The sequence below is a fragment of the Amphiprion ocellaris genome, chromosome 5, assembly GCF_022539595.1.
Source record: "Amphiprion ocellaris isolate individual 3 ecotype Okinawa chromosome 5, ASM2253959v1, whole genome shotgun sequence".
NCBI classification, from domain to species: domain Eukaryota; kingdom Metazoa; phylum Chordata; class Actinopteri; family Pomacentridae; genus Amphiprion; species Amphiprion ocellaris.
In genome coordinates this window covers 27,991,342-28,017,423 of record NC_072770.1, presented here as the reverse complement: position 1 = coordinate 28,017,423, position 26,082 = coordinate 27,991,342, and the positions used below count along the sequence as shown (strand labels likewise).

General features: G+C 38.7%; 1 protein-coding gene across 3 annotated transcripts; it reads left to right on the top strand.

The window, feature by feature from the left end:
* Positions 1–25,018, top strand: dstyk (dual serine/threonine and tyrosine protein kinase). Of its 3 annotated transcripts, none has more exons than XM_055010875.1 (17): positions 1–1,128; positions 2,388–2,797; positions 7,225–7,731; positions 7,919–8,114; positions 10,773–11,011; positions 11,955–12,038; positions 12,144–12,320; positions 15,118–15,247; positions 15,787–15,943; positions 16,529–16,661; positions 16,773–16,886; positions 17,589–17,703; positions 17,962–18,096; positions 18,622–19,833; positions 21,947–22,047; positions 24,616–24,739; positions 24,844–25,018. In XM_055010875.1, the coding sequence occupies exons 1-14, from the start codon at positions 936–938 to the stop codon at positions 18,807–18,809; spliced, it is 2,778 nt and encodes a 925-aa protein (XP_054866850.1). In that variant the 5' UTR covers positions 1–935; the 3' UTR covers positions 18,810–19,833; positions 21,947–22,047; positions 24,616–24,739; positions 24,844–25,018. The 3 variants fall into 3 exon arrangements, with proteins under 3 accessions (XP_054866850.1, XP_054866849.1, XP_023134683.1); XM_055010874.1 differs by having other exon boundaries at positions 24,803–25,018; XM_023278915.3 differs by having other exon boundaries at positions 24,616–25,018.
* The last annotated feature ends 1,064 nt before the right edge of the window (positions 25,019–26,082 follow it).

The following is a 26,082-nucleotide window of genomic DNA, read 5'->3' as shown; positions in this document are numbered from 1 at the left end:
CTCTCCCTAACTTTGTCGAGTTTCTGTTTGGCTGTGATTTGATTGCCTGTCCTCCGCTGTGTGATTTGGTCCGGACACACCTCGCCTTGCACCACTGCTGCAGGCTCTCGTCTTCATCTTCCTCACCTCCGAGAGGGGAAGCAGACTCCCGCCGTGTTGCCGTCGCTCCCCGGGGTGGAAGATGTCCGCTGACTTCTCCGGGCCGGAGCCACTTTAGGGGAATCTTTTCCCACGGAGCCGTCGGGAAAGCACTAGAGTTTTTTTTTAAGCCGTGCGTATGCTGTTATTGTCGCTGAGAGGCAGCTGTCAGAGTCGGGCCCTCTGTGTTGAATACGGAGCTACATGGCTGTGGGGCTGAGCTGTGGGGCATTTATGTGAAGTGGAGGGTATGTTTGCTGTGCCAGGCCAAGGTGGGGACGGACAGGAGATGCCCTCCGGCTAGCAGCGGCGCTAACGGACTACAGCTACGGCGCAAAACACGGAGAACTTTGCGCATTGGTAGTTAACACAACACCGTGGTATTGTCATTCTTCGTCGTTGAGACACTCCTCAGTGTGCAGTCAGTAAAAACTTGGTGCTAACTTAAAGTTTTAGCCAACACAGGATAATGAAATAGCCGCTATTTTGCTAGAAAATTCCTCGCGCTTGAAGCACGATGTTTAGCTAGCTAGCTGTTAGTCAACATCAACAATAAATGGCAACTCCTTCTTCACAAAACACTTGGACTAAAACACTCTTTTAAATGTTTATTCAGACGGACAGACAGTGAATGAAGGTTTTTGAACCGTTTAACAGCCTAGCAAGTTGGTGGACAAGCATGACAACTTACTAACTAGACGACGAACAAACAGTGAACGTTTGCATCGAGCATCTCAACTCAGATCAGTTTACCACCTGCCTTATCTAATAAATCGCATCAAGGAAAAGAGAAGACAATGGAGGGAAATGTACAGCAGCAGAAAACGACTCCTTTAGCTCGGGAACTTACGAGGATATTTAGCAGCTACAACAAACACTCCATACAGCTGAAGAAGAACCTGAAGGAGACCCATGTTTTCTTCCGGGAAATAAGGCAAAACTACAGCAATGCTTGTGCATCCACCATGAGCTTGGACTCTCTGGAGGCAGGTAGGTTTGAACATATGCTGCAACAACATCTGGACATCCATGTAAATCTCTTACACGTCGCTGTACTCAACCCTGTTTAAAACATCTGAGATGATTACCAAAAAAATCACATTTATACATACTTATGTATCCTGAAGTGGGAGGAAAATGAAAGAACTAACAAGTTGCTACTGCCAAGTAATTACTCCACCAACACCCAGCCTGAAAAAATCCATTAAGTCTACAGAAAACTAAAGAGATTAAACCCCCTCAGAAAAGCATGAGCAGACTAAGTGCACCAAATATGCTGAGATTTCTGCACTCGCTAGCTGGTCCAGAGCCTTGGATCGTCTCTTTTGCGCGAATTGAGCCTTTTATGTGTGTGTCAGTGGCTTCATATGTCTACTTTTAGACTATGGACATATTTTGATCCCAGGTAGAGATTGGTTCATAAAATCTTTATGACTGCTCCATATGTGCACAACCTTTTTGAGCATTGTGAGCATTTCTTCACCAGATATTTCGATGAAACATCAATTTAACACACTGGAGTGATGGTATGCTGTGATGTGTCACATCTTAAGGAGGGCCTACTCAATCCTGCATGCAAAGAAAGCCAAGAACATTTTCCTCAGTGGTGAATAAACAATGTTACGCTAAAGATTAGCTGTAATCAACAGAAAAATTGTACCATAGCACATGTGTTCACCTGCTAACTAAATTCATCTGACAAATATCTTGGTTACACCTACTTCTCTATACAAAAATGTGTGTGTTCAGGACTCTTTGATAATGTAATTTTGGTTATACACAGATCTGCAAATTTCTGCCTGGAACTACAGACTTTAAATACATCATGTTAGGTCAAGGGATGAGATCAGTAGAGAAATGGCACGTTTAGAGTTACAATAAAACCACGTTAATGTAGCAAAAACATGCAGTGGTGTTTGAATATGAAGTAGGCCATTGCTGCTCAGTCCTCTCTTCGTTATATAACTCTTTTAGACTGTGACTCAGCATCACCAAGGATTATGTCTGATACCCGCAGTAATAACAAAAAATTGGTTCTTCTGTTTGTACTCCACATTTTAGGCCTGGATCTTGAAATATTAGCCCAGAGAATATCAGATACTAAATGGCTTAACGTCTTTAGTTGGGAACAGTAATCTACTGCGTATTCTTAGAATGACACTTTGATACAAAGGACAAACACAAGTTCTGTTCTCAGTCCACTTTACAGAATCATGTATTTATATGTTTTGTTCTCTCCGTTCGCACAGGCCAGCTTAGCTGCATCTCTTTCCCTAGTCACGAAGAAGAGTTTCTACGCAACACCGTGGGTGCTTCCCCGTATATCCTGGTGCTGGGTCAGGACTGCGCTGCCCGCTACCAGCTGCTCAACTGCCTCCTGGGAGAGAGGCTTTTGCCACTGGGCCCTGAGGCTGGAGAGGCTTGTGAAGGAGTCCAGGGCACCGTCTGCAAGAGGCGGAAGCTTTGTTTTACCCATGGGAGACAGACGAGGCTCAGCTTGGCACTGCCAGGCCAGTATGAGCTCGTGCACCAATTGGTGGCTAACCGTGGCCGCTGGGATACTGTTCCTAGGGAGGACTTGGAGATCCATGAGGAATGTGAGGACCCAGCACACCGGTTAGCAGAGCTGGAGATCACCCTGCATCATCCGCTGCTTCAGGTAGGCTTCGAATACAGTTCTGAATCTGCTCTGTCAATACCACATTACTCATATGGTGTAAATAAGGCATTTGACACACTTTCCCTTCATATATTTTGATGAAGTTATTTGGAGGGCTTTGTTCATTGTCATGGTTTATTGCATGGTCCTCCATTTTGTTTGAACATGTAATTACTTTACATACATTTATTAAAAAATTCATATTGTGATATGGTGATATAAAATTTGGAGCCACTTGGCAAGTATTTTGATAATGCATTTCTCCTTTTAGCATTTTTCAAACAAAAATAGTGAAAAAAAATGAAACTGCATTTGATTACAGCTTCTGAAATGAGAGAATTTATTGCTTTCGTTTATCGTACCTAATTTTAAATTAAATATTTTGGAATTTTGTAGAAACAGAACAAGACACAGGAAGATGTCACCTTTAGCTCTAGGAAGGTGTAATAGGCATTTTACACAGTGTTCTTGCCATTTTATTGAACTAAACAATTAAATCAGAGAAACATTGAGTGAATAAGTAATAATAGCTGTGATGGTAATGTTCAGAAAAAGTATTCTTTTGCCTTATAAGAGCCTTTTAAAATTATTTTTAACAGCTGACGCTGTTTGGCAAAGTCCTTTTATTTTTCCAACATTTAAAGTGCATTTAAATTCCAGTTTTATGTAGTTTTAACATGTTTATATGTAAGACAGCAAATCATTTTGCAAATGTAAATCACGGTGTACTGGACATTAAAATGAAACAACAGTCTTTTGTTTATATCATGGATTTCAGTCATATGGACCAGCTCTAATTGTCTGTTGATGTTTTGTGAGGTGGCATTTCCTCTTGTAAAAATAATGAAAAGATTGAAATATTTGCTCTTTTCATCATTGTCTCTCGCTTGAACTCACTTTTGCTCACATGGCTGAGCTCACAAACAGATTACTGAGCAGAGCTGATTATTTCCTGTGTTGTTCAGTGCATTACTTTACGTGATTTGTGGTACTGTTTTACATCACTCTTAGATTAGATACACTCTTTTGCAGTGATTTTTCTCCTGTTTAGCTTTTGAGCTGTTAAATTTGAAGAGTGGTTGAAGGAAGAAATCTTGGACACATTGTTGCTGGTCTTCAGCCAATGTGACCTGAAAATATCTATCTTGTGGGAGTGAAATGGCTGAGAGAAAATTCTGGTCACTCTTTGTCATGTGTGACACAAGGAAATTAGTCTGTAATTGCTTAGACCAAGGCCCCTCAGCAAGCATCACACAGCCTCAGAAACTAGGCTTAGTTATGCTTCAGCGCAGCCCACCCGCCCAGCCCCCTTACGTAATGCTGCTGGTCTGGTGCGATTCACATGACTGGGTCATGTAAGAAAATCCCAAACCCTTTGCTGTGATAAAATTACCCCGGTTACAGCTGAATTCTGGCAATCTGATCGTTGATGTCGCCAAAAAAAAAACCTTAAAAATCCGACATTTCACACATTATGCGTATATACTTTAGTTGGCATCTTCAAAGTATGTATTCGAGACAAAAGGGCACCCAACATTGATATGTCTAGGCTTATCAATTTTGTAGAATAGCTTCATGTTTGTGAACTAGTTATTGTTTGTTACCTGTTACTAGATTTGTGTTTGAACACTTTTGTCATTGCTGCTTTATGATACATCAGAAACTCTAAAGTGAAAAAGACTAACACCTGAGGGGAAAAACAACACTGGAAACTAAGGGGGTCATATTACACTTCTATTCATTTTCATGTGTGATTGAAAAGTGTGGGATCTACACTAACTTTTTTGGTTTAGAACCTTTGTGACTGCAGAGAGAACCATACAGGTTATTTTTTTTTGTAATGACAAATTTAATCATAGATTAAAGACACAAGGACCAGCGTGATCTTGCATTGCTTGTACAGGAAGTCTCTCCTTTAACTGGGCTTAATGAAAATGAAATCTTCTTTCATTAGCCAGGCAATAAACATGGGTTTGTCACAAACTAAAGCAGTGTGCTGCCATGCTTTATGTATCTACTGAATGAATAGGAGATTACCCTGTTTAGTTAGGGGTAAATGAAGGCACAGAATCTCTCTCCTCACTGTGGTATTCACACACTCCTGCCATAATCACAGCACCTTGCTTTTGAGGCAGGCAGCTGAGAACCAACTTGCTAATTAGCCTTCTCTTCATCCTGGAGTTTACTGTAGCCTCCCACCTCAACTTAACCACAGTTTAAACACAAGAACATAAAGGGTGCTAATCTACCACCATGTTTCTAAAATTCTTTTGACCAATATATTCTGTTTTGTTTATTGCCCCAGCTCCACAAATTCACGAGACAGCCTGCTTCTTAAGAAAGTACCATGATATTAGCGGTCACCCTTAAAATATGCTAATAGAACACAATTCTTTTCTCTTACATTGGCATTTGTGTTCACCGTGCTACTTGGTCAGAATAATACTAATGCTTGTTAAAGACATGAAAAACAGAACAGTAACTTCAAAATGTCTCACAGACATTCTCTTGATGGGTTGTTGTTGAAAACAGGCTGCATTAAGGCAATTCAAATGTTGTATTGATTTTGATTGGTTGTGAACAAATGTTTGCAGGCTATCTTTGTTCCAAAGAGACTGCTCAGACGGGCTCGCCTCTTGTTACTTGGAGACAGGACTGACTGTCTCCTTTGTGTAGCGTTTGGTCATTTGTGCCTCTTTTCTGTAGCTGTCATTTCCCCCATCATGGTGTCCCTCTCAAGCTCTCTGGGAGTTTATTTTTGTTAAGGTCATTATTTATGAAAGGTTAAGAAAACCTTTCGACTTGTGTCATTTTTCTTCCCTGTCACAGATGTTCCCAAGACCACCACAAATATTTGTGTTATTATGTGTTCAGAAATAGAGAGAGCATGTGATATGTGTGGATGTGTTTTCCTTCCTTTGCAGTGAAATCCCTTCCACATCTCGTGGCATAAATTTGTTTGAAAAATGTGCCTCAAAAACTGTACAGCAAGGAGAAATAGTTTGCTATTAGGGAATGGTTATCTGCTTTTAAAGTCAGGAGGTTAAAGGGTCAGTTCTTTTAAATGAATGCAGACACAACACAAAACCTTTTTGTATTTTCTGCTGTTGATAGAAATAACTGTTGTCTAAAGCGAGTTCTATGCACTATTCAAAGCAACATTTTACTCTTATTTTTAAACCTGTAGTAACTGATTACAGAAATAAGACATGATCACCTTCTGAACCCCAAGCAGTTTCTGGGCATTCAACAAACGTCAGATTGCCTCTCAAGTTACAAGATTAAAAAAAACAAACAAAAAAACATAATCCCACAGTGCCCACAGGCGTTACCAATGCAGAGAAAAATTGGTATTTTACTACTTAGAATTTAGATTTGTTTCTACACTTTTTTGTATCTGCTTTGTGGAAACACAGCCTGCAGTTCGGCTGAAAAATCGCAGAATTTTTGCCACATGACTGTCACAGCTGAGTCTCCAATGGCCTTACAGTTGCACTAATGAGCGCAGGATTTTTTGCAAAATAATTTTTTTTGCTAACAGTTAAATCTTCACAATTTTTATAGTGAGAAATGTAAGTGATTTTGATGAGATATCACATATTTATGCTTAGATTTGGTTGGATTGGAATGACACACAGAGGTGAGGACTGCTGGGTCAGACAGGACATTTGAGAGAAAATGTTCTTATTTATATTCATGGAGTCTACGCTGAACAGCATTTTAAACTTTACAGACTAGGGCAACAAGGAAATAAGCGTAGTCGTTGTCTGATGAGACAAGAGGAAGAACAAAAACAGTTGATCTCTGCAGGGACTCAAACACAAGTGTACAGTTTCTCAAATAGACTCAACAACATATTGCCACACCATTGTTGTCAGTCTTTTGTTTGGTGCTGAGCAGGTAGTGAACAGCAGGTTTATCAGAGCTGTTTTTCTGCTCATAATAGCTGCCTGCTGTGGCCAAAATGGTTGGAGAGAATAAAAACAGTACATTTGTTGACATTTTGGAGTCATTTTTTGTAAATTTTTAGTCAGTTTTTACATTAACCAGAATGGTGATCCTGGAAGATGCTTGAATACTCTATAGTGCTGCATAGTTAAATAATGTTGATTTATCCCTGTGATATCTTTCACATGACATTTAGTGATTTGGGGCTTCATTGTGGCTTTATTGTCCATTTACCTGTTATTTTGGGCCCAGTGACAAAATTTCAGCTAATCTTTGTCATACAAACCCAGTGGTATCCTCTCAGTTGTGTCCATACAGTTGGATTTCACCTGCAGTCATGATGTAAATACATTTTTTGTTTTATTTGGCTTAACTGGTAATTTTGAAAGAGCCGCATATAATAATAAATATTTTTATTTGAACACATTAGCTTGAAATGAGTGTAACATTGTTGTGGTTTATTTGTGGTTTGTCATCAGGAAGCAAAGGTCATGGTGGTGCCTTGCCCAAGTGTCCAGCCAATTGAAGAGGCCCTGGAAGACTGCACTCGCAATGTGATCCCTGTCATACTCTATGCCATCAACCAGGACTCCCTGAGCGCAGAACAGGTGGCTGAGCTGTGGAAGGTTAAAGAGATGCTCTCGTTCCCCATCTGTTTTGTTCGCATCCCTGACACCATTCCAGCAGCCTCCCCAGAACCTGGACGCCGTGCAGAGAAGGAGAAGGAGAGGGAGAAGAGTGCCCTCCATAAGCAGCTGCTCTCTCTCGGCTTCCTAAACAGTCCGACAGGAAACTGTTCCTGTGGTGTCCCTACACAGATGCCCACCCCAGGCGCCAAGCCCCAGAGCATGCTGGGTGAAGCTTTTGAAAGACTGCATCGGCTATTGGTGCCATTCGCTCGCCAAGTGCTTCAAAACCAGCAGGTGGAAGCTGCCAACCTGCTTAACGGGCTTCACTGTCGATGTCTAGATCTTTTCATTAATCAGGTCAGAGAATGATATTTCCCTGTACTATTCATCTCTGTATATCTCTGTATGTATGGTTTTACTGCTTCATACTCATGGGAATGTTATTACTGCTACATGAACTGTTTGGTCTCGATATGTTATGACCCTGTATGCTCCAGAAAAAACACCAACAGACCTTTGTCCTCCCTGCTCTGCTTCCCTGCAGGCCTTTGACATGCAGAGGGACTTGCAGATAACACCCCGCAGGCTGGAGTACACCCGTGAGAAAGAGGCTGAGCTCTTCACCTCTCTTATGGCCATCGCTAATCGCAAGCAGGAAGAGATGAAGGAGATGATTGTGGAAACACTCAGCAGCATGAAAGAGCAGTTGCTAGAGGATGCTGCCAACCTGGAGTTTACAGGTTAGTAAGCGAGCACCCTGGACAGATGCCACAAGGCATGTGCAGGGTTTTCCTTGTCTGGTTTTTCAAGATTTTTCATATTATTACAGCAGATGGTATCTATATCACTTTGTGAGTGGTGAAATGTACAAAACATCAGCAGAATAGCGAGAACAGAGACAATTTGGAAGTCAGAAGAAGCTTGTTTTTAATCAAAACAGTGATTTAGATGTCAGCAAATAAAGTCTCGGCAGATATGACCTAAAAGCCACAAAAACAAAAGAGGGGAAGTGAAACTAATATTTCACAGTTGAGAAAGTATCACCACAAAGATCAATGGAGCACAAAATTAGCATTATATTTCACATTGCCTGCACCGTGACCTCTCTACACTAATACGTTTCATTTGTATTTGCAAATTCTTATTTAAATCGATGTTTTGACATTTTGCTGTGGTTTTCGTGTGTGGTGTGTGGTGTGTGGTCTGTAAAGATGTTTTTTAATTTCTGTGGCATTGACACTGTGCTGTCAAACCACTTCAACATATGAAAAGAATTTATCATGTGCTAATCACAGTTAAGAGTAGAACCGTGCATGATTTTGCCAATGACAATAATTAAACTTTTTCTTTACACATTTTTCAAAGGAGTGACCTGACAGACTATTAATTGTATTCATTCATAAAGTCGCGGTCTTTGACCACAGATAGCTACACAAGGTTTGTATTCAGTCCAGTAGAAGACTGACTGTACTGTGAAACGGTTGATTTTCTCTTCAGACTAAAGCTACAGTCACAGTTGAAGGATGTCATTGCAAAGTTTGTGTTAAATTAAGCCCCTGTTTGATGGGATTCTGACATTTCTTGTCAGATTTATTTTCAACTCCTTAGACAAACAGAATTATAGCCCAAGTGTTTCTCAGGAAGGAGGATATTATGTATATTAAACTGGAAGTGTACTCTGCTTTTACAGATTTTATTTTGGATTCTAGGAAGTACAAAATTTGCCCATAGATCCATCGGATTTCATAGTTGACACTCAAGAACAACCAAATATATGCTTTATTTATTTTGCTTGCACATCCTCAAGTTATACCAGATAATAACAAAGGCTTTCCTCTTCATTATGTTGCCAGTATGTCTCAGAGAGAAGAAATAAGCAGCTGACTTGACTTCAATGGCCAGGAACTTCTAGTTTGCAGCCTTCGTTACTCAAAGCCGCTTTCTGTACTGTCTTTAGACTGTTTGTATTTGAAGGACGTGGCTGAGCCAGCTGTATTTCACAAGCTGCCTTCAACATTTGGAACTGTCTGACTCAACAGTTCCATGCAGTCTGGAAACAACTTTCACTGGCTGTTGTCTTATGCTTCCTTTAGGGCAGCTCTTCTGGGCATGTTGAAGAAGATGGTTTTCTGGGTGTTCTGAATTACTTTGTAAAGTGAAATCCAACACAGGCATTTTAACATTGAGCCATGTTCTTCTTTGAGAATCAGCCGTATGCGTTTTTTTTTTTTTTTTTTTTTACCCCTTCTTACATAAACAGGCCCTTCGCCTTATGTGTCACAATTCCACCATAACAATGAAATAATTTTCACAACATGAAACTAACTGTAACAGGAAGTCCTAAAAGCACTATGTGGCTTTTTTATTTTCAGTTTCTGTTTGTTGTTTCTCACCAGAATGTCTATTTGTATATCAGAGGTCCTAAAAAATATTTTATTCTTTATAATCCATGTTTTTATCCTAGCAATGCTATTTTACTCTGTCTTTGCTGGTGCATTAGTGTATCTTCCTGGCACTGTATACATCTGCTTTCTTGTGCATATGTATAACAACAAACAAAACTGAGACTCGCTTGTAAAATCATTGCTCAATAGATATACTTGTAGCTGAAAAGTACATACAGTACTAGTCTGTCAAAGGTGTCCGCTCTGTTTTACTTGATTTCCTCACAACATACTACTCCTTGTTTCAGATATGGCAGCCTCACTTTCATTGCAAGTTTGGAATTTTTTGAGACTAGAAATACATTTTAAATTGTTGTTTGGTCAGCTGTTCACAAACTCTGAGGCGTACCTGTGGAAAAAATATGGAGAGAATAAGACCAGGACTGAATGTGATTTATTAAGGACAATTTGGAAGGCATTATTATAGTCACCTGAGCCATTTAGTTTGTTGCAATAAAATTCAACTTGCCTCCTCTCTTATCAATTGCGGCCACAATACTTTTATTTATTGAAATTAATAAAATATGTAAAATTGTTTCTCATTAGTAGTTGCTTTGAAAGTAATTAATGTGTTTGAATATAATACAATACATTAATTTTTTAATCTGATTTCACTAATGATCAGTATAATGTAGCTCCAAAATAATAATAGTGGCAAATTTGCATTTGCCTCTGTTTTCTCAAATAGAAAATGTTTAGCATAGCACAGTTTCTATTGTGTCAATGTAGTTTTAGACAATGCAACATCACAATAACAAAGATTTAAGTGTGTTGTCAGTGCTGGTTATTTAAATCTTCTTTGGCTCAGTGCCTGGGCAGTTAACAGCTCTTTAAACAAGATAGACTACTGGTACACAACCCTCCAGAGGCACTTTATGGACAGTTTATGGACAAACACATGCCAAGTCTCTTAAAGTGATATTAACTAGATAAACTATTTTCTTTTAACTGCAGACATCATTGTAACAACTAATGGAGAGCCTGTTACGTCAAAGGAGATAAAATCCTGCATCCACCAGATACAGGAGCTAATAGTGGTCCGTTTGAATCAAGCTGTGGCCAATAAACTCATCAGCTCTGTGGACTATCTGAGGGAGAGCTTCGTAGGAACCCTGGAGCGATGTCTCGACAGTCTGGAGAAGTCTAACTTGGATTCCTCTGTTCACAACATTACTTCTAATCACCTCAAACAGGTGGGCAGTACTTTGTGAAAAATGGGAAACTTACTTAGTACAAGCATGCTTAAATGTCTATGTTTAACATTGGTAAAAATGTTAGGTGTTATGTATTGGATTTTATTTAAGATGGATTGATAAACAGTAGGAGCAATGTTCACATATGTAGAGGATTTTTAAAAGTTTAAATCCAGTTTAGAAACTGATTGAATTATATACTAAAGTGGTATAGTGGAAGGCCAATTCCTGATTTCCTTATCCCCATGTACTGACTGACATAGGCTTTGAAACACTGTTTATTATAGTATATATACTAGAGGATACATGTTGGTGCATGCAGACAGTCGTGGATGTTCCTCAAAAGCTTGCTGTGGCTTTGTGTTTTTAACAGGGTATAGCTACTAGTTACAGATTAGACTGTAGTTCCTTGCCAGTGATTATTCATAGGTGTAACAACCACTATGGAAAAGCCTGCTGTTGAAGTTTGTTGCTTTCCGCTCCAAGGACAGTGGGTGGACTTAGCACTGGATTTACACAGAATTTGGAAATTGCTGTTTTGTTAGGGCAGAAACGATGTAAATCATGAACAGACTAAAGCCACTACTTAAATTACATCTATTACTGAACAATTAGAAAGTGTGGATGAGGAGGGATCCGTGTGGAACCTTGTCATTTAGGTGGATGTCGAAACTTAACTCCAATGAACCTCACAGGGGACAACAAAAGCATGAATTGGCCTTTCTTTAGCTACACTGCTGCTCTCTACTATTAAGTTATAAGAAGATAAGCAAAATGAAAAGGTGAAACTGGATCAGACTAACACAGTACAGAGTGGGAACCATTAGAAAATGTTTTTTAGGTTTATTTTAGTTGTGTTACAAGCCTCTAGACTGATAGACACTGGTCACTGTTGTTCTCAACAGTGGCTTTTTCTGCATATTAATTTTCTCTGCTTTCACAGTTATTAAATGCTGCCTATCATGTGGAAGTCACCTTTCATTCAGGATCCTCTGTCACAAGACTTGTATGGGAGCAAATCAAACAGGTCAGTGTCTCAAAACTTCTCTCAGAGTAGTTTGAAAATACATAGAGATGGATGACCTCTGAAAGGTTAAAACATATTCTTGTCATTTTATCATCTCCCTCATAGATAATCCACAGGATAACATTTGTGAATCCTCCTGCCATCACTCCAGAGTGGAAGCGTAAAGTAGCCCAGGATGCCATAGAGAGTCTCAGCGCTGCCAAACTGGCCCGAAGCATCTGCTCCCAGTTCAGAACCCGACTTAATAGCTCCCACGAGGCCTTTGCAGCATCTCTGCGTCAGGTTAACGTCTTCTCTTTTTTTTACTACCCTTTCTTTTTTGCCTCTCCTACAATACTGTGTTCTGTCTGTTCCTAACTTCATGTAAGAACAGACAGTAACAATCACTGACCATGCACTTTGTGATTCACTCATCTTAAAATCTTTCTCACTGCCATCAAACCACTCTTGGTTGTAAAGAGACACTCTTATTACAGAGGCTTCAATGAGAATTGAACTCTAAACTGCAGACAGACTTATTTATGATAATCATTTCTAACCGACTACAACACCATTAAGTTAATGAACTGATAAATCGAGAGTCTAACTGTATGGGTAGGAAAACACTAGGCTTTTAAAGCGGTATCCCCAAGAAGCAAATACAGCAATGTATTGGTTGTTTGGGCAGATGAAGCTGCACCAAATGTGGCAAGAACATTTGCCCTATTTGATTTGACTTAAAAGATTTTCATACAGAGAGGAGGTGATCTGACCTCCCACCTGGTGACACTTAGTATACAGATTTGGTTGATTAGCATTAGCAGCTGTGGTTAGCTTTCACTGTTTTCTCACACACATAAGCCAAGAAGTGTGTACAAGCTGGAAGGAGCAAACTCCGGGAATATGCAATGGCATTGATTTCCTGCTGATTCACCGAAGGGTTTGAAAGCCTCTGTAACTACTGTATCAGCGGTATGTGGGAACGTTGAAGGCTTTTAATTGCACAGCTTGTGGTTCGGCAATTTATTACTCTTTTATTGCTTTGCCTTGTAATCCCCAGTATGCAAACAGCAGCAACGTTCCTCGCTGGAAGTCCCTGACAAATCAGTTTCAGTCAAATTGCTCTGATATTTCTCACATGACGGACTGTGTGGGCCATATTACTGACAACATTTTTATGCCCACCTGTTCTTTACTGTTGATGCAATTACAGAAGTACAATGAATATTTGTGATTGTTTTAAAGAGAGTTTTATTCTGAGGTATGCTATTTTGAAGTTTTTTTAACTTCTAATTGACATAAATGTCTTAATTTCTTTTGGTTCTTTATCTGATGGACCGATTGAGTGCAAACAAGTCAACCAAAGAAAATGGCTTCATACGTCTTGCACATTCCTTTTGTAAAACAAGAAGAGCCTTGAGGAATAACAGAGATTAAAACTCTGGGTGCAGTATGTTGGTATGTGGTGTGACATTTAGGAGGGGTTACGAGATCAAATGTAATGTGTACTTTAATTACAAAGTAGTGAGAATAGTCAGAAGAATGTTACCCTGGGCACACAGAAAATTAAGTGTCCTACGTATAAAGAGCATTCAGCCCTTTATGTGAGCCCCCAAATACTATGATGATGATGTTAATAGCCTGACGGTGAGTGGTGAGTTGACTGACGGTAGTTACAGACCAGTTTGGGTCAAATCTCCAGACCGTGTTTGAGAGATAGAGATACTGCATGTAAAGGATCTGCTTTCAGACCATAGATAGATAGACAAATTGATAGATTGATTGATTGATTAAACCTTTGTTGATCCCGCAGCGGGGAAATTTTTCGGTTGTACAGCAGCACAAACAGTAAAAAGAATAAGAGCAGATCAATGCACAGTGTTCCACCTCCATAATTTTACTTGTGCATTTTCAGATAAACAGCATTAATTTACTGTGGTTTCATTAATACAATAGAGTTGTTTCGTAGTAGCTCAAAATCCTTTCATACGTGCCTTTTGACAACCTTTTGGCCTTTTTCCTTTTGCAAATGATTTATTTACACCTATTGCATTAAAATCTACCTCCAGTTGATGCTTGCTGCTTGCAAAACCGCCTTGTGGTGGAAATACGAACAAACTCTGCTACTATATTAGGCAGTTAACTCATTTCAGGTAAATCATATACAATGTTTTAAGTTTCAGTTTCTTTTTTTTTGCTTGTTTGGTGGTAGTGAGCTATGAATAATTATCAGACAATATAAGCAACAGAACATGCAGCTGACTTCCATTAACTGGCACCCTCTTGTTAAAAAGAAAAAAAAAATGAAATAGATTAATGATCAACTCTGTGCTGACCAGAACATCTGCATTAAACAGTCTGACAAATGACGATTTTGCCACAGAGGTCACGGCGACTGGAGCAACTGAGAACTTTAGGGCCGTCATTCTGTTACCATAGTGATAGCGCCTTCTGACATGTTAATGATCCCGTTTTATTAAGTAGATGTAACAGGACGGACGGCAGAATCCAAAAACATTCTGTTGGAGCTTTTTCCAAAACAAAGAAATGTTTGTATTAATACTAATGTATTTTTTTTAATGCTTTTTTGTTTGCTGAAGATAAGGAGTTTCATTGTGAATGTTGTGACTGTCTGTGGCTATGTTATTGACTGTCATTGTGGTTTCTGGTTGGCTAAAATGTACAACAAGCTGCTTGTGCTTGTTAGTTAATTTCTTTGAAGCTGTAGAGACCCCAAAGCTCAGTAGCCTATGACTAATTTTACTGTGGCTCTGTCCATTTACTAAAAATATACAATAAACAAACAGAGCCCAAGCTTGTTTGCTGTGATGAAGAAAGTTTTTCAGTGAAAGTTTACATAATTGTATTGGACTATTGAGTTTTGTTGAAACAGTCATCAATGAGGGGCATTATCAAGAAATAGATGGAATATGAAATCTCCGCCTTCTACAAAAACGGATACTGTTATTAAAACGAGGCATGGAGACTGGACTTGGAAGCAGTTTGACAAAATGAAATGTAATTGTTCACAAATGAGATCAATCATTTCATATTTGTTAATGCCAGCCATGTGATGCTGTGCCATGTGTTGTGTTTGCAGCTGGAGGAAGGGCATACAGGCCGTCTGGAGCGCACTGAGGACCTGTGGCTGCGTGTGAGGAAGGATCACGCCCCTCGGCTGGCCCGCCTGTCTTTGGAGAGCCGCTCCCTTCGGGATGTGCTGCTGCACGGTGAGTCACCACCAAACACTCCCATTGTTAACACACAGCTGAAGTTAAGCTCACAGTGTGCTGCTGGCCTTCTTTAAAATGTGTAAATCATATCTTTTGCCAATAGCTATTTGTGACTCTGGCTTTATTAAATGTCTCCTCTAGACATCAGACACACTAGACTGTTGTCTTTTCAAGTTAAATTAAATGACATATTCTTGGAATTATATCTGCTCCTCCGTCTTTGCAAAGTCACTAAGAAACATTCAAAACAGTCAAATTCTGACGTATGTCCCTCTGCACAGGGAAGGCCAAGCATCCAAATAGATAAACAATATGCTCCAAAATGCATTTTTAAAGGCAGAGGAGATGCCTCAAAACTGGGACACAATAGACACCTGCACTGAGGTTGAAATATTCAGACATAGTTGCAGTATTAAAGCTGAACTACCGATTGTACAATAGACAAATTAGTAATTGCTGTACACAAGCTTTTTATCCCTGCAACTTCTGCTTAGAGTTTTTTTTCCACTTTGAGTGACTCCATTGTTTTCTCCTAGGCAAGCCTAAGCTCGGCAAAGAGTTGGGTCGGGGCCAATATGGAGTTGTGTACTTGTGTGACAATTGGGGCGGACACTACCCGTGTGCTCTGAAGTCTGTGGTACCACCTGATGATAAACACTGGAACGACCTGGCTTTAGAGTTTCACTATACAAGGTGAGTTATCGAGAGTGAGTGTAAACAACATTACACGCATATATCAAAAAAGATGACACCAAGCAGGTACAAAATGCAGCACTAATCACAGCTGGCAGTGCATCGTTCTGATACTAGTGTGATAAAAGTGTGCAAAATGATAGATAGATAGATAGATAGATAGATAGATAGATAGATAGATAGATAGATAGATACTTTATTAATCCCGATGGAAATTCAAGAAATGAGGTGCGAAATGTCAAATGACTCGAGCTCTGTCAGAAGCAGCTGAAAAGCTGTTCCTGGAAATGACAGTTCACCTGTTTCAGAGACCAAACCCCGCCCAGATTATAAAAGTATTGTTTTGACCGTTGAAGCCTTGAGGCTGTTCTGGTGCACATCAGTATATAGTTGAAAGTGACAGCATGTTATTAATGTTCATCTGCTCCACCTGCCATTAATCTGAGGAATGCAAGACTTTCTAAAACTGTGCTCGGGCTGCTTTAATGTGAACAGACAAAATTTATTTCAAGATAATTTAAAGTGAATAATCTATGGTTATATGACTGAAATATTTTCTTTCCTTTTGGCTGTGTGGTGCTTCAGGTCTCTGCCCAAACATGAGCGGCTTGTCGACCTGCATGGCTCCGTGATCGATCACACGTATGGCGGCGGCTCCAGCATCGCTGTGCTGCTTATCATGGAGCGGCTACACAGAGACCTCTACACAGGCCTGAAGGTGACTTGATGAAGCAGTGGGGAGCAAAGGACTAGTCCTTGTTTAACAAGGACAGCATTGTAATCTTCTATCTTGCTCTGTGCATTATGTGTTCTTGTCCATCTCTTCCAGGCTGGTTTGTCATTGCGGGAGAGACTTCAGATTGCTCTGGATGTGGTGGAGGGGATCCGTTTCCTCCACGGTCAGGGTCTCTTACACAGAGACATAAAGCTAAAAAATGTTCTGGTAAGTTCGGACCAACGACCAGTTATGGAATCTGTGGGTTTGTATGTGTGTAGCTTGTAGGATGGACTACTTTTTAAAAATCTAAATATCCAGTATTATTTTTATTGCAGTTATTTGTCTCTCTTTGTAGACTGGCATCACCTGTCAAATAGATCTCATGTGATCTGTTAATTATCTGTATATTACTCATTTGCTCCAGTTCTTTATTAAGTTTCAGTCAACTGGAATGATAGGGAATAATCAGCATCCGTCTCAAAACAGTAAAAGCCTTGCCTGTATCGTAAACAATACTACATGGAATTTTCTGTTTATGCAATCATGTAAGTTTAAGAGCATGAACTTGTAACAGAACAATCTCTTAAGTGTTTCTTCTATTTCATACACCGACTGCATCACTTGATCTCAGCAACTGGCCAAGATGCGAGTAGAAGAAACCTGTGAACTTTCAGTAACTTGCCAGTCTAGACAGCACGATATAGGATGAAGCACCATTCAGAAACTTATGTTTTCTTACCATCAGAAATTGATTTTGGCAAATCTTTTCTTTGTTGTAATCAGATATGAAGCTGCTGATACCATAGTATGCGCTGCATTTATCCGAACCAGAGCACTGTCTTTGTTTTAAAATTTCATCGTTCCATTTTGAAAATATATTAGAATTTTTCTAAATAAACAATCTTTCCACTCTTTTTTTCCTTGCAGTTGGATAAACAAAACCGTGCAAAGATCACTGACCTGGGCTTCTGTAAACCAGAGGCCATGATGTCTGGCAGCATTGTTGGAACTCCCATTCATATGGCTCCAGAGCTGTTTACAGGTCCGACTACTGAGCACATTGTTGATACTTACATCATTGTAGAACTGCTGTAGTCCAACAGCCTCAAAAAGCTGCTCACATTATTTATTTGATTAAGAGGGCAGGACCATTGTGTGATCTTTACCATGCATAGATTTATCAGGACAGGATTTTGTAATTACAGCTTATTTAAACCAGGAAGTTGATACCTAGTTGAGCAGAAATGTTACATATCGGTCCCTTCAGCTTTTGTCTCTTCTCTGACTTTTCCCTCAACAGGAAAGTATGATAACTCTGTTGATGTCTACGCTTTTGGGATTCTTTTCTGGTATCTGTGCACTGGTTCAGTGAAGCTTCCAGAAGCTTTTGAGAAATGCTCCAGCAAGGACCAGCTCTGGACCAATGTTAAAAAAGGTAAATGGCCCTAAAGTCAGTTTCAAACAACATACTTTTAGTTCTGTTTAAAAAAAACTATCTGGACCCACGAGGGGATTCATTTATATTCTTTGGTGTCATGGATTAAAGATGAGCACAAAGCTTCTTTGAGAGTTTGTAGCTTGAACATTCAATCACATTTCACATGTTTGCTGTGACAGAATACAGTGTTTTCTCTGTTTGCTTCCACACTACAAATCAATCACACCAGCATTATCATGGAAGTGGATTAAGATGCTGCTTCTCAAGCTTTCAGAAGTTTTCATATCAGCTTCAAGTGAATTGAACCAAACAACCAAATGCATCAAAATTAGTTTGAACAAAACAAACCACGTCAGGTTTAATAATGGTTTATCACAACCTTAAACATAATTTACTTGAGGCTTATGGATATTTTTAATAAAGGTCTATCTGTGGAGCTACTGGTGCTTGCTGTTGGTGTCGGGCCTTTGTATTTCCGTTTGTCGGCTTCCAGACGCTCACTGGTGTCCGTGTTGTCTCCAGGTGCCAGACCAGAGCGACTGTCCACTTTTGATGAGGAATGCTGGCAGCTGATGGAGATCTGCTGGAACGGGGACCCTTCCAAGAGACCCCTGCTCGGTATTGTGGAGCCCAGCCTGCAAAGTATTATGGACCGGCTCTGCAACTGCGGCTCCGAGCAGAAAAGCAGCAGCCTCGAGGATTCAAACTGAAAACACTCCCAACAAACTAACACATGCACGATAGGTATTCTGATCCGAAAAGTATTTTTGTTGTATTTATGAAGAACGGAGCTGAACGGGGTATTTCTGAAGAACAGGTGACCAATGAAAATGTCTGAGTTGTCCTGCTTGTTCACAGTTGTTAGATTCCCGCTATTTATGAGGAGCTGATACAGACCAGAAGTTTGCAAATATGTGTTTTATTGTTTGTGCTTTGTGTATTTGTATACAAACTCTACAACATGCTTTTGTCATAGCTGCAGTGCTAATTGCTCCTTTGTCATAGAAATTATACTAGATGCAAATTGTTTTAAAACATAGTCCATTCCCAGTATTATGAAAAAATATAAATATATAAAAGATTAATTTTAGATTGTATTTAAACTGAACATGTCTGTATCTATACAAATGCGTCTTTTTTAATAAAATGATCTGTTACAACAAATTTATTATATACTGAGGATTTTGTCTGAGATAAAGAGTTCAGAAAGCTATAATTTAGGAGCCTGAAGGAATTAATTTTTTTGCCGTTTGCTCTTCCAAATTCATGGAAAAAATTGTGTTGTCTGGAAAAAAAAAGAGTAATCTTGTGACCAACCAGTGCAATTGCTGTTCAAAAGTACAAAATTCTGATAATGACATCATATTTCAACAAGTTTCCAATGGTAACATGAGTTTAGGGAACACTTCATTGTTGAAAGGAATCTTGTTTTAACATTTGAACAAAACAGGAGGATTGTGTGTTTCATGTTGGTGTCTCTGTACGGTGCCACGGCAAAGCTGGAGAATTTGAAACCTCTTGGTTCTCCTAAATCATCCAAAACTGAATGGTAATTCTGCTAAATAACGTGCTAATTGTGTATGTTGTTTTTATTTATTAACATATATAAATAAATAGCATATTTTTTCTTATATCAATTAAATTTTAACATTGTGTTTCCCATTCAGAAGCAGCAGGAGCTCAGCAGAAAAGATGAAGTTCTGGACTGGCAGGAAGCAGCAATAGCACCACCTAGTGAGTGTTTTTTTCCTTGCTTCTCAGGTACACAAGTTCACGTGTGCTGCTTAAACAGAAGTTTGGACTCATTGCTCACTCATGCCACAAAGCTCTGCTCAAATATAACCAGAGCCCGACTGCAAAGCAATCCACGAATCTCCCTTTCCAGATGGTAAATTTAAAAACGGCACTGTCAGCTAAAACATTTCCTGATCAGTTTTAAAAATAAACTCAAAATGTTTTGTTAGTGATGAAAGCCCTAAAAACTACAGCAATAGTCCACGTCTTTGTGTTCTTGTTGCAGCAGTAATATCTTTCAGAGAAACTCCCTTACCATCACACATGACTGAGAGCACTTCTAATCTGATCAGTTTCTGTTCCTGATTCTACCAGATTACCATCAGGGTATGTTATGCTTTTTATTGCAGATTTGGATAGGTTTTGTCGCAGAGACTATTTTTAAAATAAAGAAACATGCAGAAATTGCAAGATTAATAATCTATTTAAACAAACATTATTCATTAATCTGTAATAGTGACTTAATAAAGTGACAAATCAATCTCTTTTAACAGATTCAAAATGATCAGAATGCTTTGATCAGTGGGACACTTCACAACTTGATGAAAATTAACACGATTAAAAGATATCTCAAGTGGATGTTTTCTTAAATTCAGCAGATGTGTGGACGTAGATCAGATATTCTGCTTACCTCAAACCATTCTGTGGATATCATAGCATAGTGATGGTAATAATGACACAGTGATTGGACCAAGCCTATCTGTTTCCTCCTGTTTAGAGTCCTTAACTGCTAACTGACTGTAGCTTCTTATTTACTGTAAAGATATAAAGGAGTTGGGTCCGTGTACGGATCTGGTAATTGGATTTTCCGTTCTGAAACGGGTATTGAAAAACAAAAAAGGAGGGGTTATTTGATTTTCGTTTTACAATACAAAAACTAAAATTGAAATACAAGGTGTTTTTCCTTTACGTGATCAAAAAGGGATATACGATTTTTTTTAAATGCTTTGATTTTCGTTTTATATTTAGAATAACAAGAAAGTAAAATCAGTAAGAGACAGAAACGAAAAAAGGTCCGTTTTTTCATTTTATTAGACCGGAAGTGGTCATCAGCAAGTGTGGAGCTAAACAGCAACAAGATTCTCAGAGGGCGGAGCCAGAGAGCAGTGATTGTTCAGACCACAGATAATATAGAAGACAGCGCGCTAGCGGATCTAGTCTGTGTTTATCTATGGTTGGCACGTCTGGTAGCATCTCTGGCTGCTGTTGACCTTGTTTTTGGAGTAAAACACGGTAAGAAGATAAATACTACTAACCAGTAGCGTTATTTTGTTGTACGTTAAGTCAGCGACTTGTGAAGAGTTGTGTTTTGTCGTGTTTGAGCAGTTGGTCCGGACGCGTTAGCTAGCGGGCTAATTAACACAGGTGGCTAACTTACCACTGAACACCTGTGTTAGTTGCTGCCACAGCTGTCCTCATTATTAGAATGACATTCTCAGCCTGTATTTCTCTGCTGTGTATTTTAGCTTTTAAAAAAGTTATTTTACTTTAAGGTTAACTGAAACCCGTTGAGCTGCACTGAAGTTTAACATTCAGCTGGTTTGAATTAAACCGCGCTTAACATTGCGCAACATTACCTCTCTGAATCTCCATAATTTCATTAAATTCCTTCTCTCTTCCACTGCTCAAGTTCAATCCAGTATACAAAGTGACATTAATAATGAATAAACTAACAACCAGCCATTGTATTTATTTATTACTGCATATATTTGTAGTAAAACATGAGTTGAAACATCCTACTTTTGGATCTAGAACTGCACAAGCCGTTCATTTTCAGTCACTTGATGAGTTAAACTCCCCTTTTTATGTGAGGTTGAAGCAGAAAGTCTGAGTTAACAAAGAAAGTTGTTTATAATTTGTGATACCTATCTCTGACTGAGGCTTTAGTTTTTGTTGAGCTGCTTGCTTTTTACACAACCTTGTAAGAGAATGTCTGTCAATGCTTTCAGCAGAATTTAGAAACACAACACTTCCTAAACAGATATTTTGAGGCTGTGAGGTTGAACGTTTGAGAGTATATCAGTGTGTTTGTTTGTGGTCTTTCTGTTTCTAGGTGGAAGCTGAATTAGTGAGGATGACTCCTGCTCCTGTCATCTCTAAGCTCCTCACACATCTTTACCTGCACATGAGGAAAATCACTCCTGTAGAATGCAGGTATGTTTGTCATTATTATAAAAAGATGTTGCCTGGTGACCTGTCAGAAACCCATTATACAGAGTCAGCCAAAATAATGTTTACACACATCAGGAAAAGAAAAACTTGCATAAATATTTCAATACCAAATTTATTCAGACATCACGAGATTAATAAAAGTTATCTTCGTCCTCTACAATTACAAGAGGTGCTCAAAGTGGTGGCCGCTGGCTTCCAGACATTTCTGTTGTGTTGTAGACGTCACTTGTTGATGCTCCATTCATGAGGATAGCGCCATCTGTTGGGAAAACATCGTTCAACAGGACACAGAGTTATCGTGATTTGATCAAACTTAGAAAGAGTTATCTATATGTATAGAAGTACTTATACAAATGAAATATTTATAAAAGTTTTTCTTTTCCTGATGTGTGTACATTATTTTGGCTGACTCTGAACTTAATGAGAACAAAACTGTCATTTAATTGTTGCTCTGAAAGCTTCTTTAGTGAAAATCAGCTGGTGTTCTGCTTTGAAACAAACTGCTGTTGAGGTCTGTGTTTTTAGGTTTAACCCCACAGTTTCTGAATGAACTGATAGTTTGTTTTTTTTCCTGATCAATGTTATAATTGATGGTAACATTTACTGATCATATAATCAGCATGACAATATAACAGTATAACATTATGACCACCTGACTAATACTGTGTTGGTCCCTTTATGCTGCTAAAACTCCTCTGACCCAGTGGTTCATCAGAACTGATGTTCTGCTCAGTGCCTGTAGTGTTGTCTGTCCCTGGCAGTGCTGCACTAGTTGTCCAGTGACGGTGGCAATGATATCCAGCTCTCTAATGTGGCTCCTTTTCCTGTCATTTTTTTTTTTTTGCTATGATTTTCACCATAGCAACTACACAATCAGATAGAATTCAGTACAGATCGATAAGTTTAATATCAGAAAATATATGCAATAACTGTAAATGTCATGTCAAGATGCTCAGTAACAAACTCCACCAATGAGCCAACAGGGAAGCTTTAGGTTTATTAAATGTTGCTATGAAGGTATCGCTGTTTTTCTTTGTGAATGCAATGTGCTCCAACTGAAACTTGAATTAGAACTTAGAAGTAAATCCTTCCATCTGAAAGGATTTAGTTGCATTAATAACCTCATAACATTCTAATTTTTATTCCAGTCTTGGTTGGAAATAGAATCTCTGTATTGATTCAGGTAAAAACTGAACTTCACAGCATGTTGGAGCAAAACAACCAGATGAAAACTGTGATGGTGTTGGATTGTCAGACCGTAATGTTGCAGCTCAAAGCAGCTTTTCTAGCTCAGTTCATTCTGACATTCAGCTATGAATCAACACAGCAGATGGTGATCCATGCTGTGGAAGTCTCACATCTCCTGATTTAATGGAGCTGCTTTGCACTTTTTACACTGTTTATTCACCAACACTTTATTTAATAAAAGTCCCATCTAGTTTTTATGAGGAATGTGATGTTTTAATTTCTCTGTGAATAACTGCAGTCTAATGCAACAGCTGGAGTTGTAACATCTGTCCTGATATTGATAATGAAGTATTGATCAGAATACTTATGGTTAGCAGTCATTCCTGAAGTTTTATATTAAAATCTTTACTTGTGTTGTGAACTTTGGTAAGAAGCAGAAATGTTAGCGTTGCCATGGATACATGAGTGTTAAATTCTGTCCATGTTTCCATTTTGGGAAATTCAGTCCAGTTCCAGAATGTGGAGGAATTTAGTCTCACAATCACAGACAACAAATATTATCTGAAAGTCGGGTTATTGTTGTTTATCAGCACAATACAAAAAGATTAATGTTAGAAATATTCCAGTTAAGACTCTAGAATATCATGATTTATGTAAATTTACCTCAATAATATGAATGTTCAGGTTAAGATTGTGCAGTGATATTTATTATGTAAGTTTAGCTGATTAAAGTTTATGACTCTGCACTAAAATATTATTTAAATTGACATCATTATTATAATATTTAGGGTCAGACCCTACAGTATTGAGATTAAGAAATCAAATATTCTATAAAATGTAAATACACTGAACTCATTTGGATTTATTTAAGTGAGACTCTACAATATTATTTGACACAAATCTATCTAAATCAAAATTTTAATAATTTTCACGCCAAACATTTACTGGACTGATTTAAACATTAAAATCACTCCTTTCTAATCCTCTGCTGTATGTTCAAACCTGAGGCCTTAAATAGAAACACACAAGTATCTGTTTGAAGGAACTTCTGCAGAGTCCTGGTTCCAGAACATGATGATAGAATTATAGACAAACTTTAACAAAAGCTGCCTGAGAGTTTACAGGTTTTTATGTTGGATTTCTTCATTAATTTAATAAGAGTTATCAGCAACAATCAAGTGTTCACTTGATGAACTTCATTTCCTAAAACATCCAGAATTGGAGCTCATATCTTTGGCTGCTGTAAAGTTTCTGCTCCTTCAAAGTTCACAACACAATGAATTAATTCCTAAAACACTCTCAATGCTGGAGAGTGTTTGTGATGCTGAAGCAGTGATCAGTTTTTCTGTTTCTTCTCTGGAGATGCACAATGAGGGACGTCTGCAGAGACTGAGAAAGAGTCTCACCACATCCTGACATGAGGAAAAAGACTTTATTGAAGACTACAATGAGAAAAACTATCAGACAGCAGACGGCTGCATTCAAGGTGAGCTCTGAACATTTGATCTGGAACAGGAATTCAATAACGGCAGCATGAGCTTCATTTCAGTCTGTAGCTGCTGAATTCATGGATGAATCATCTGGCACTAGAGAGGAAGACCATCAAACATCCACATCAGCTGATGGAGGTCCAAGAGTCTCACCAAACAACCAACCTACAGAGTGAAGACCTCAAATCTGATTGGACGGCCTCCTATTCAGCCACATGTGAACAAATGCCTCTAAGCTGATTTGTTTTCTAAAATAAATCTAGTTTGAGTCCTAATCTATGCCTGTGTGTTTGCTTCTTTACACTGCTGTTAACAGTTTAGGCTGTTAGATTGTTCCAGATAAGACAAGTACAAGATACTTCAAACCAACATTTTAGGTGCATGTCCAAGGATTTTTGGTGGAATATTCCTTTAAGCTGGATGTTTGAGGACCTTGTAGGTGAAATACTTCCTGAAACCAACCTTTTAGGTCAACATTCAAAGATTTAAGGTGGAATATTCCTTTAAACCAACCTAAATTTCATGTTTTGATCATTATCAAGTGAGAAACCTCAATCCAGATTCCTCATAATGACATTTGAGATTATGCTGCTGTTATTTGTTTAGTCCAGACTAAATGACAGAAATCCACAACTGTAATTTTATTTCAGGACTCGGTTAATAAATGTCAAAATAATCCATGTGACTCTAAAAACTCAACAGCTTTACAAACTCTAAGATTAAACTCTCCACAAGGATCCAAAATAAGTTGGACTTCTACATGAGAGCTTTAATTATTCTTCATCTACTTCCTGAAAAGTTTGGTCAATAAAAAAGACAAAACTCTATTATTATTATATAAACTCTAATATTTTCAGCTGAACTAAAGACATACTTTGTGATTTTTCTGCTCACACGTGTTGTTGTAAACTTACTCTTTCAAATAAATACCCACCTAACCCCCTGGAAACCAGCATTTGTCCTGTTTTAGTGTTGCTCCTCGGCAATCCTAGACAGCCGGGTTGTAATCAATGTTCCCTCTAATTTTTCATGAGTGTGAGCAAACACACAAACTCCCTGAGCGTCCCTTGGACCACTGTGAGCAACATCAGACGTGTGCACTGTGGTCACACCAGCATCACATCCATTCAAGTTACATGGTTCATTAAAAGAATCAAATTACAGCATTTACATTTCTGTTAAAACACTTTGTCAACAGGAGCCAGTTGAAGGCTGCAGTGATTTTAGTGACACTACAATGTATAAGAGTGAAGTTATTGAATATTTGTCTCTCTTTACTGTTGCAGCGGTTTTGCAAATTGCAGACGGACCCTGTTCACTCCATAGACACCAATGTTAT

Bases quoted from the DNA above. Each gene is read 5' to 3' on its own strand.
- dstyk (XM_055010875.1), top strand. From the start codon at position 936: ATGGAGGGAAATGTACAGCAGCAGAAAACGACTCCTTTAGCTCGGGAA. The intron at 11,012-11,954 runs GTGGGCAGTACT...CTGCTTTCACAG, and splicing joins CTTCTAATCACCTCAAACAG to TTATTAAATGCTGCCTATCA. The intron at 17,704-17,961 runs GTCCGACTACTG...TTCCCTCAACAG, and splicing joins GGCTCCAGAGCTGTTTACAG to GAAAGTATGATAACTCTGTT.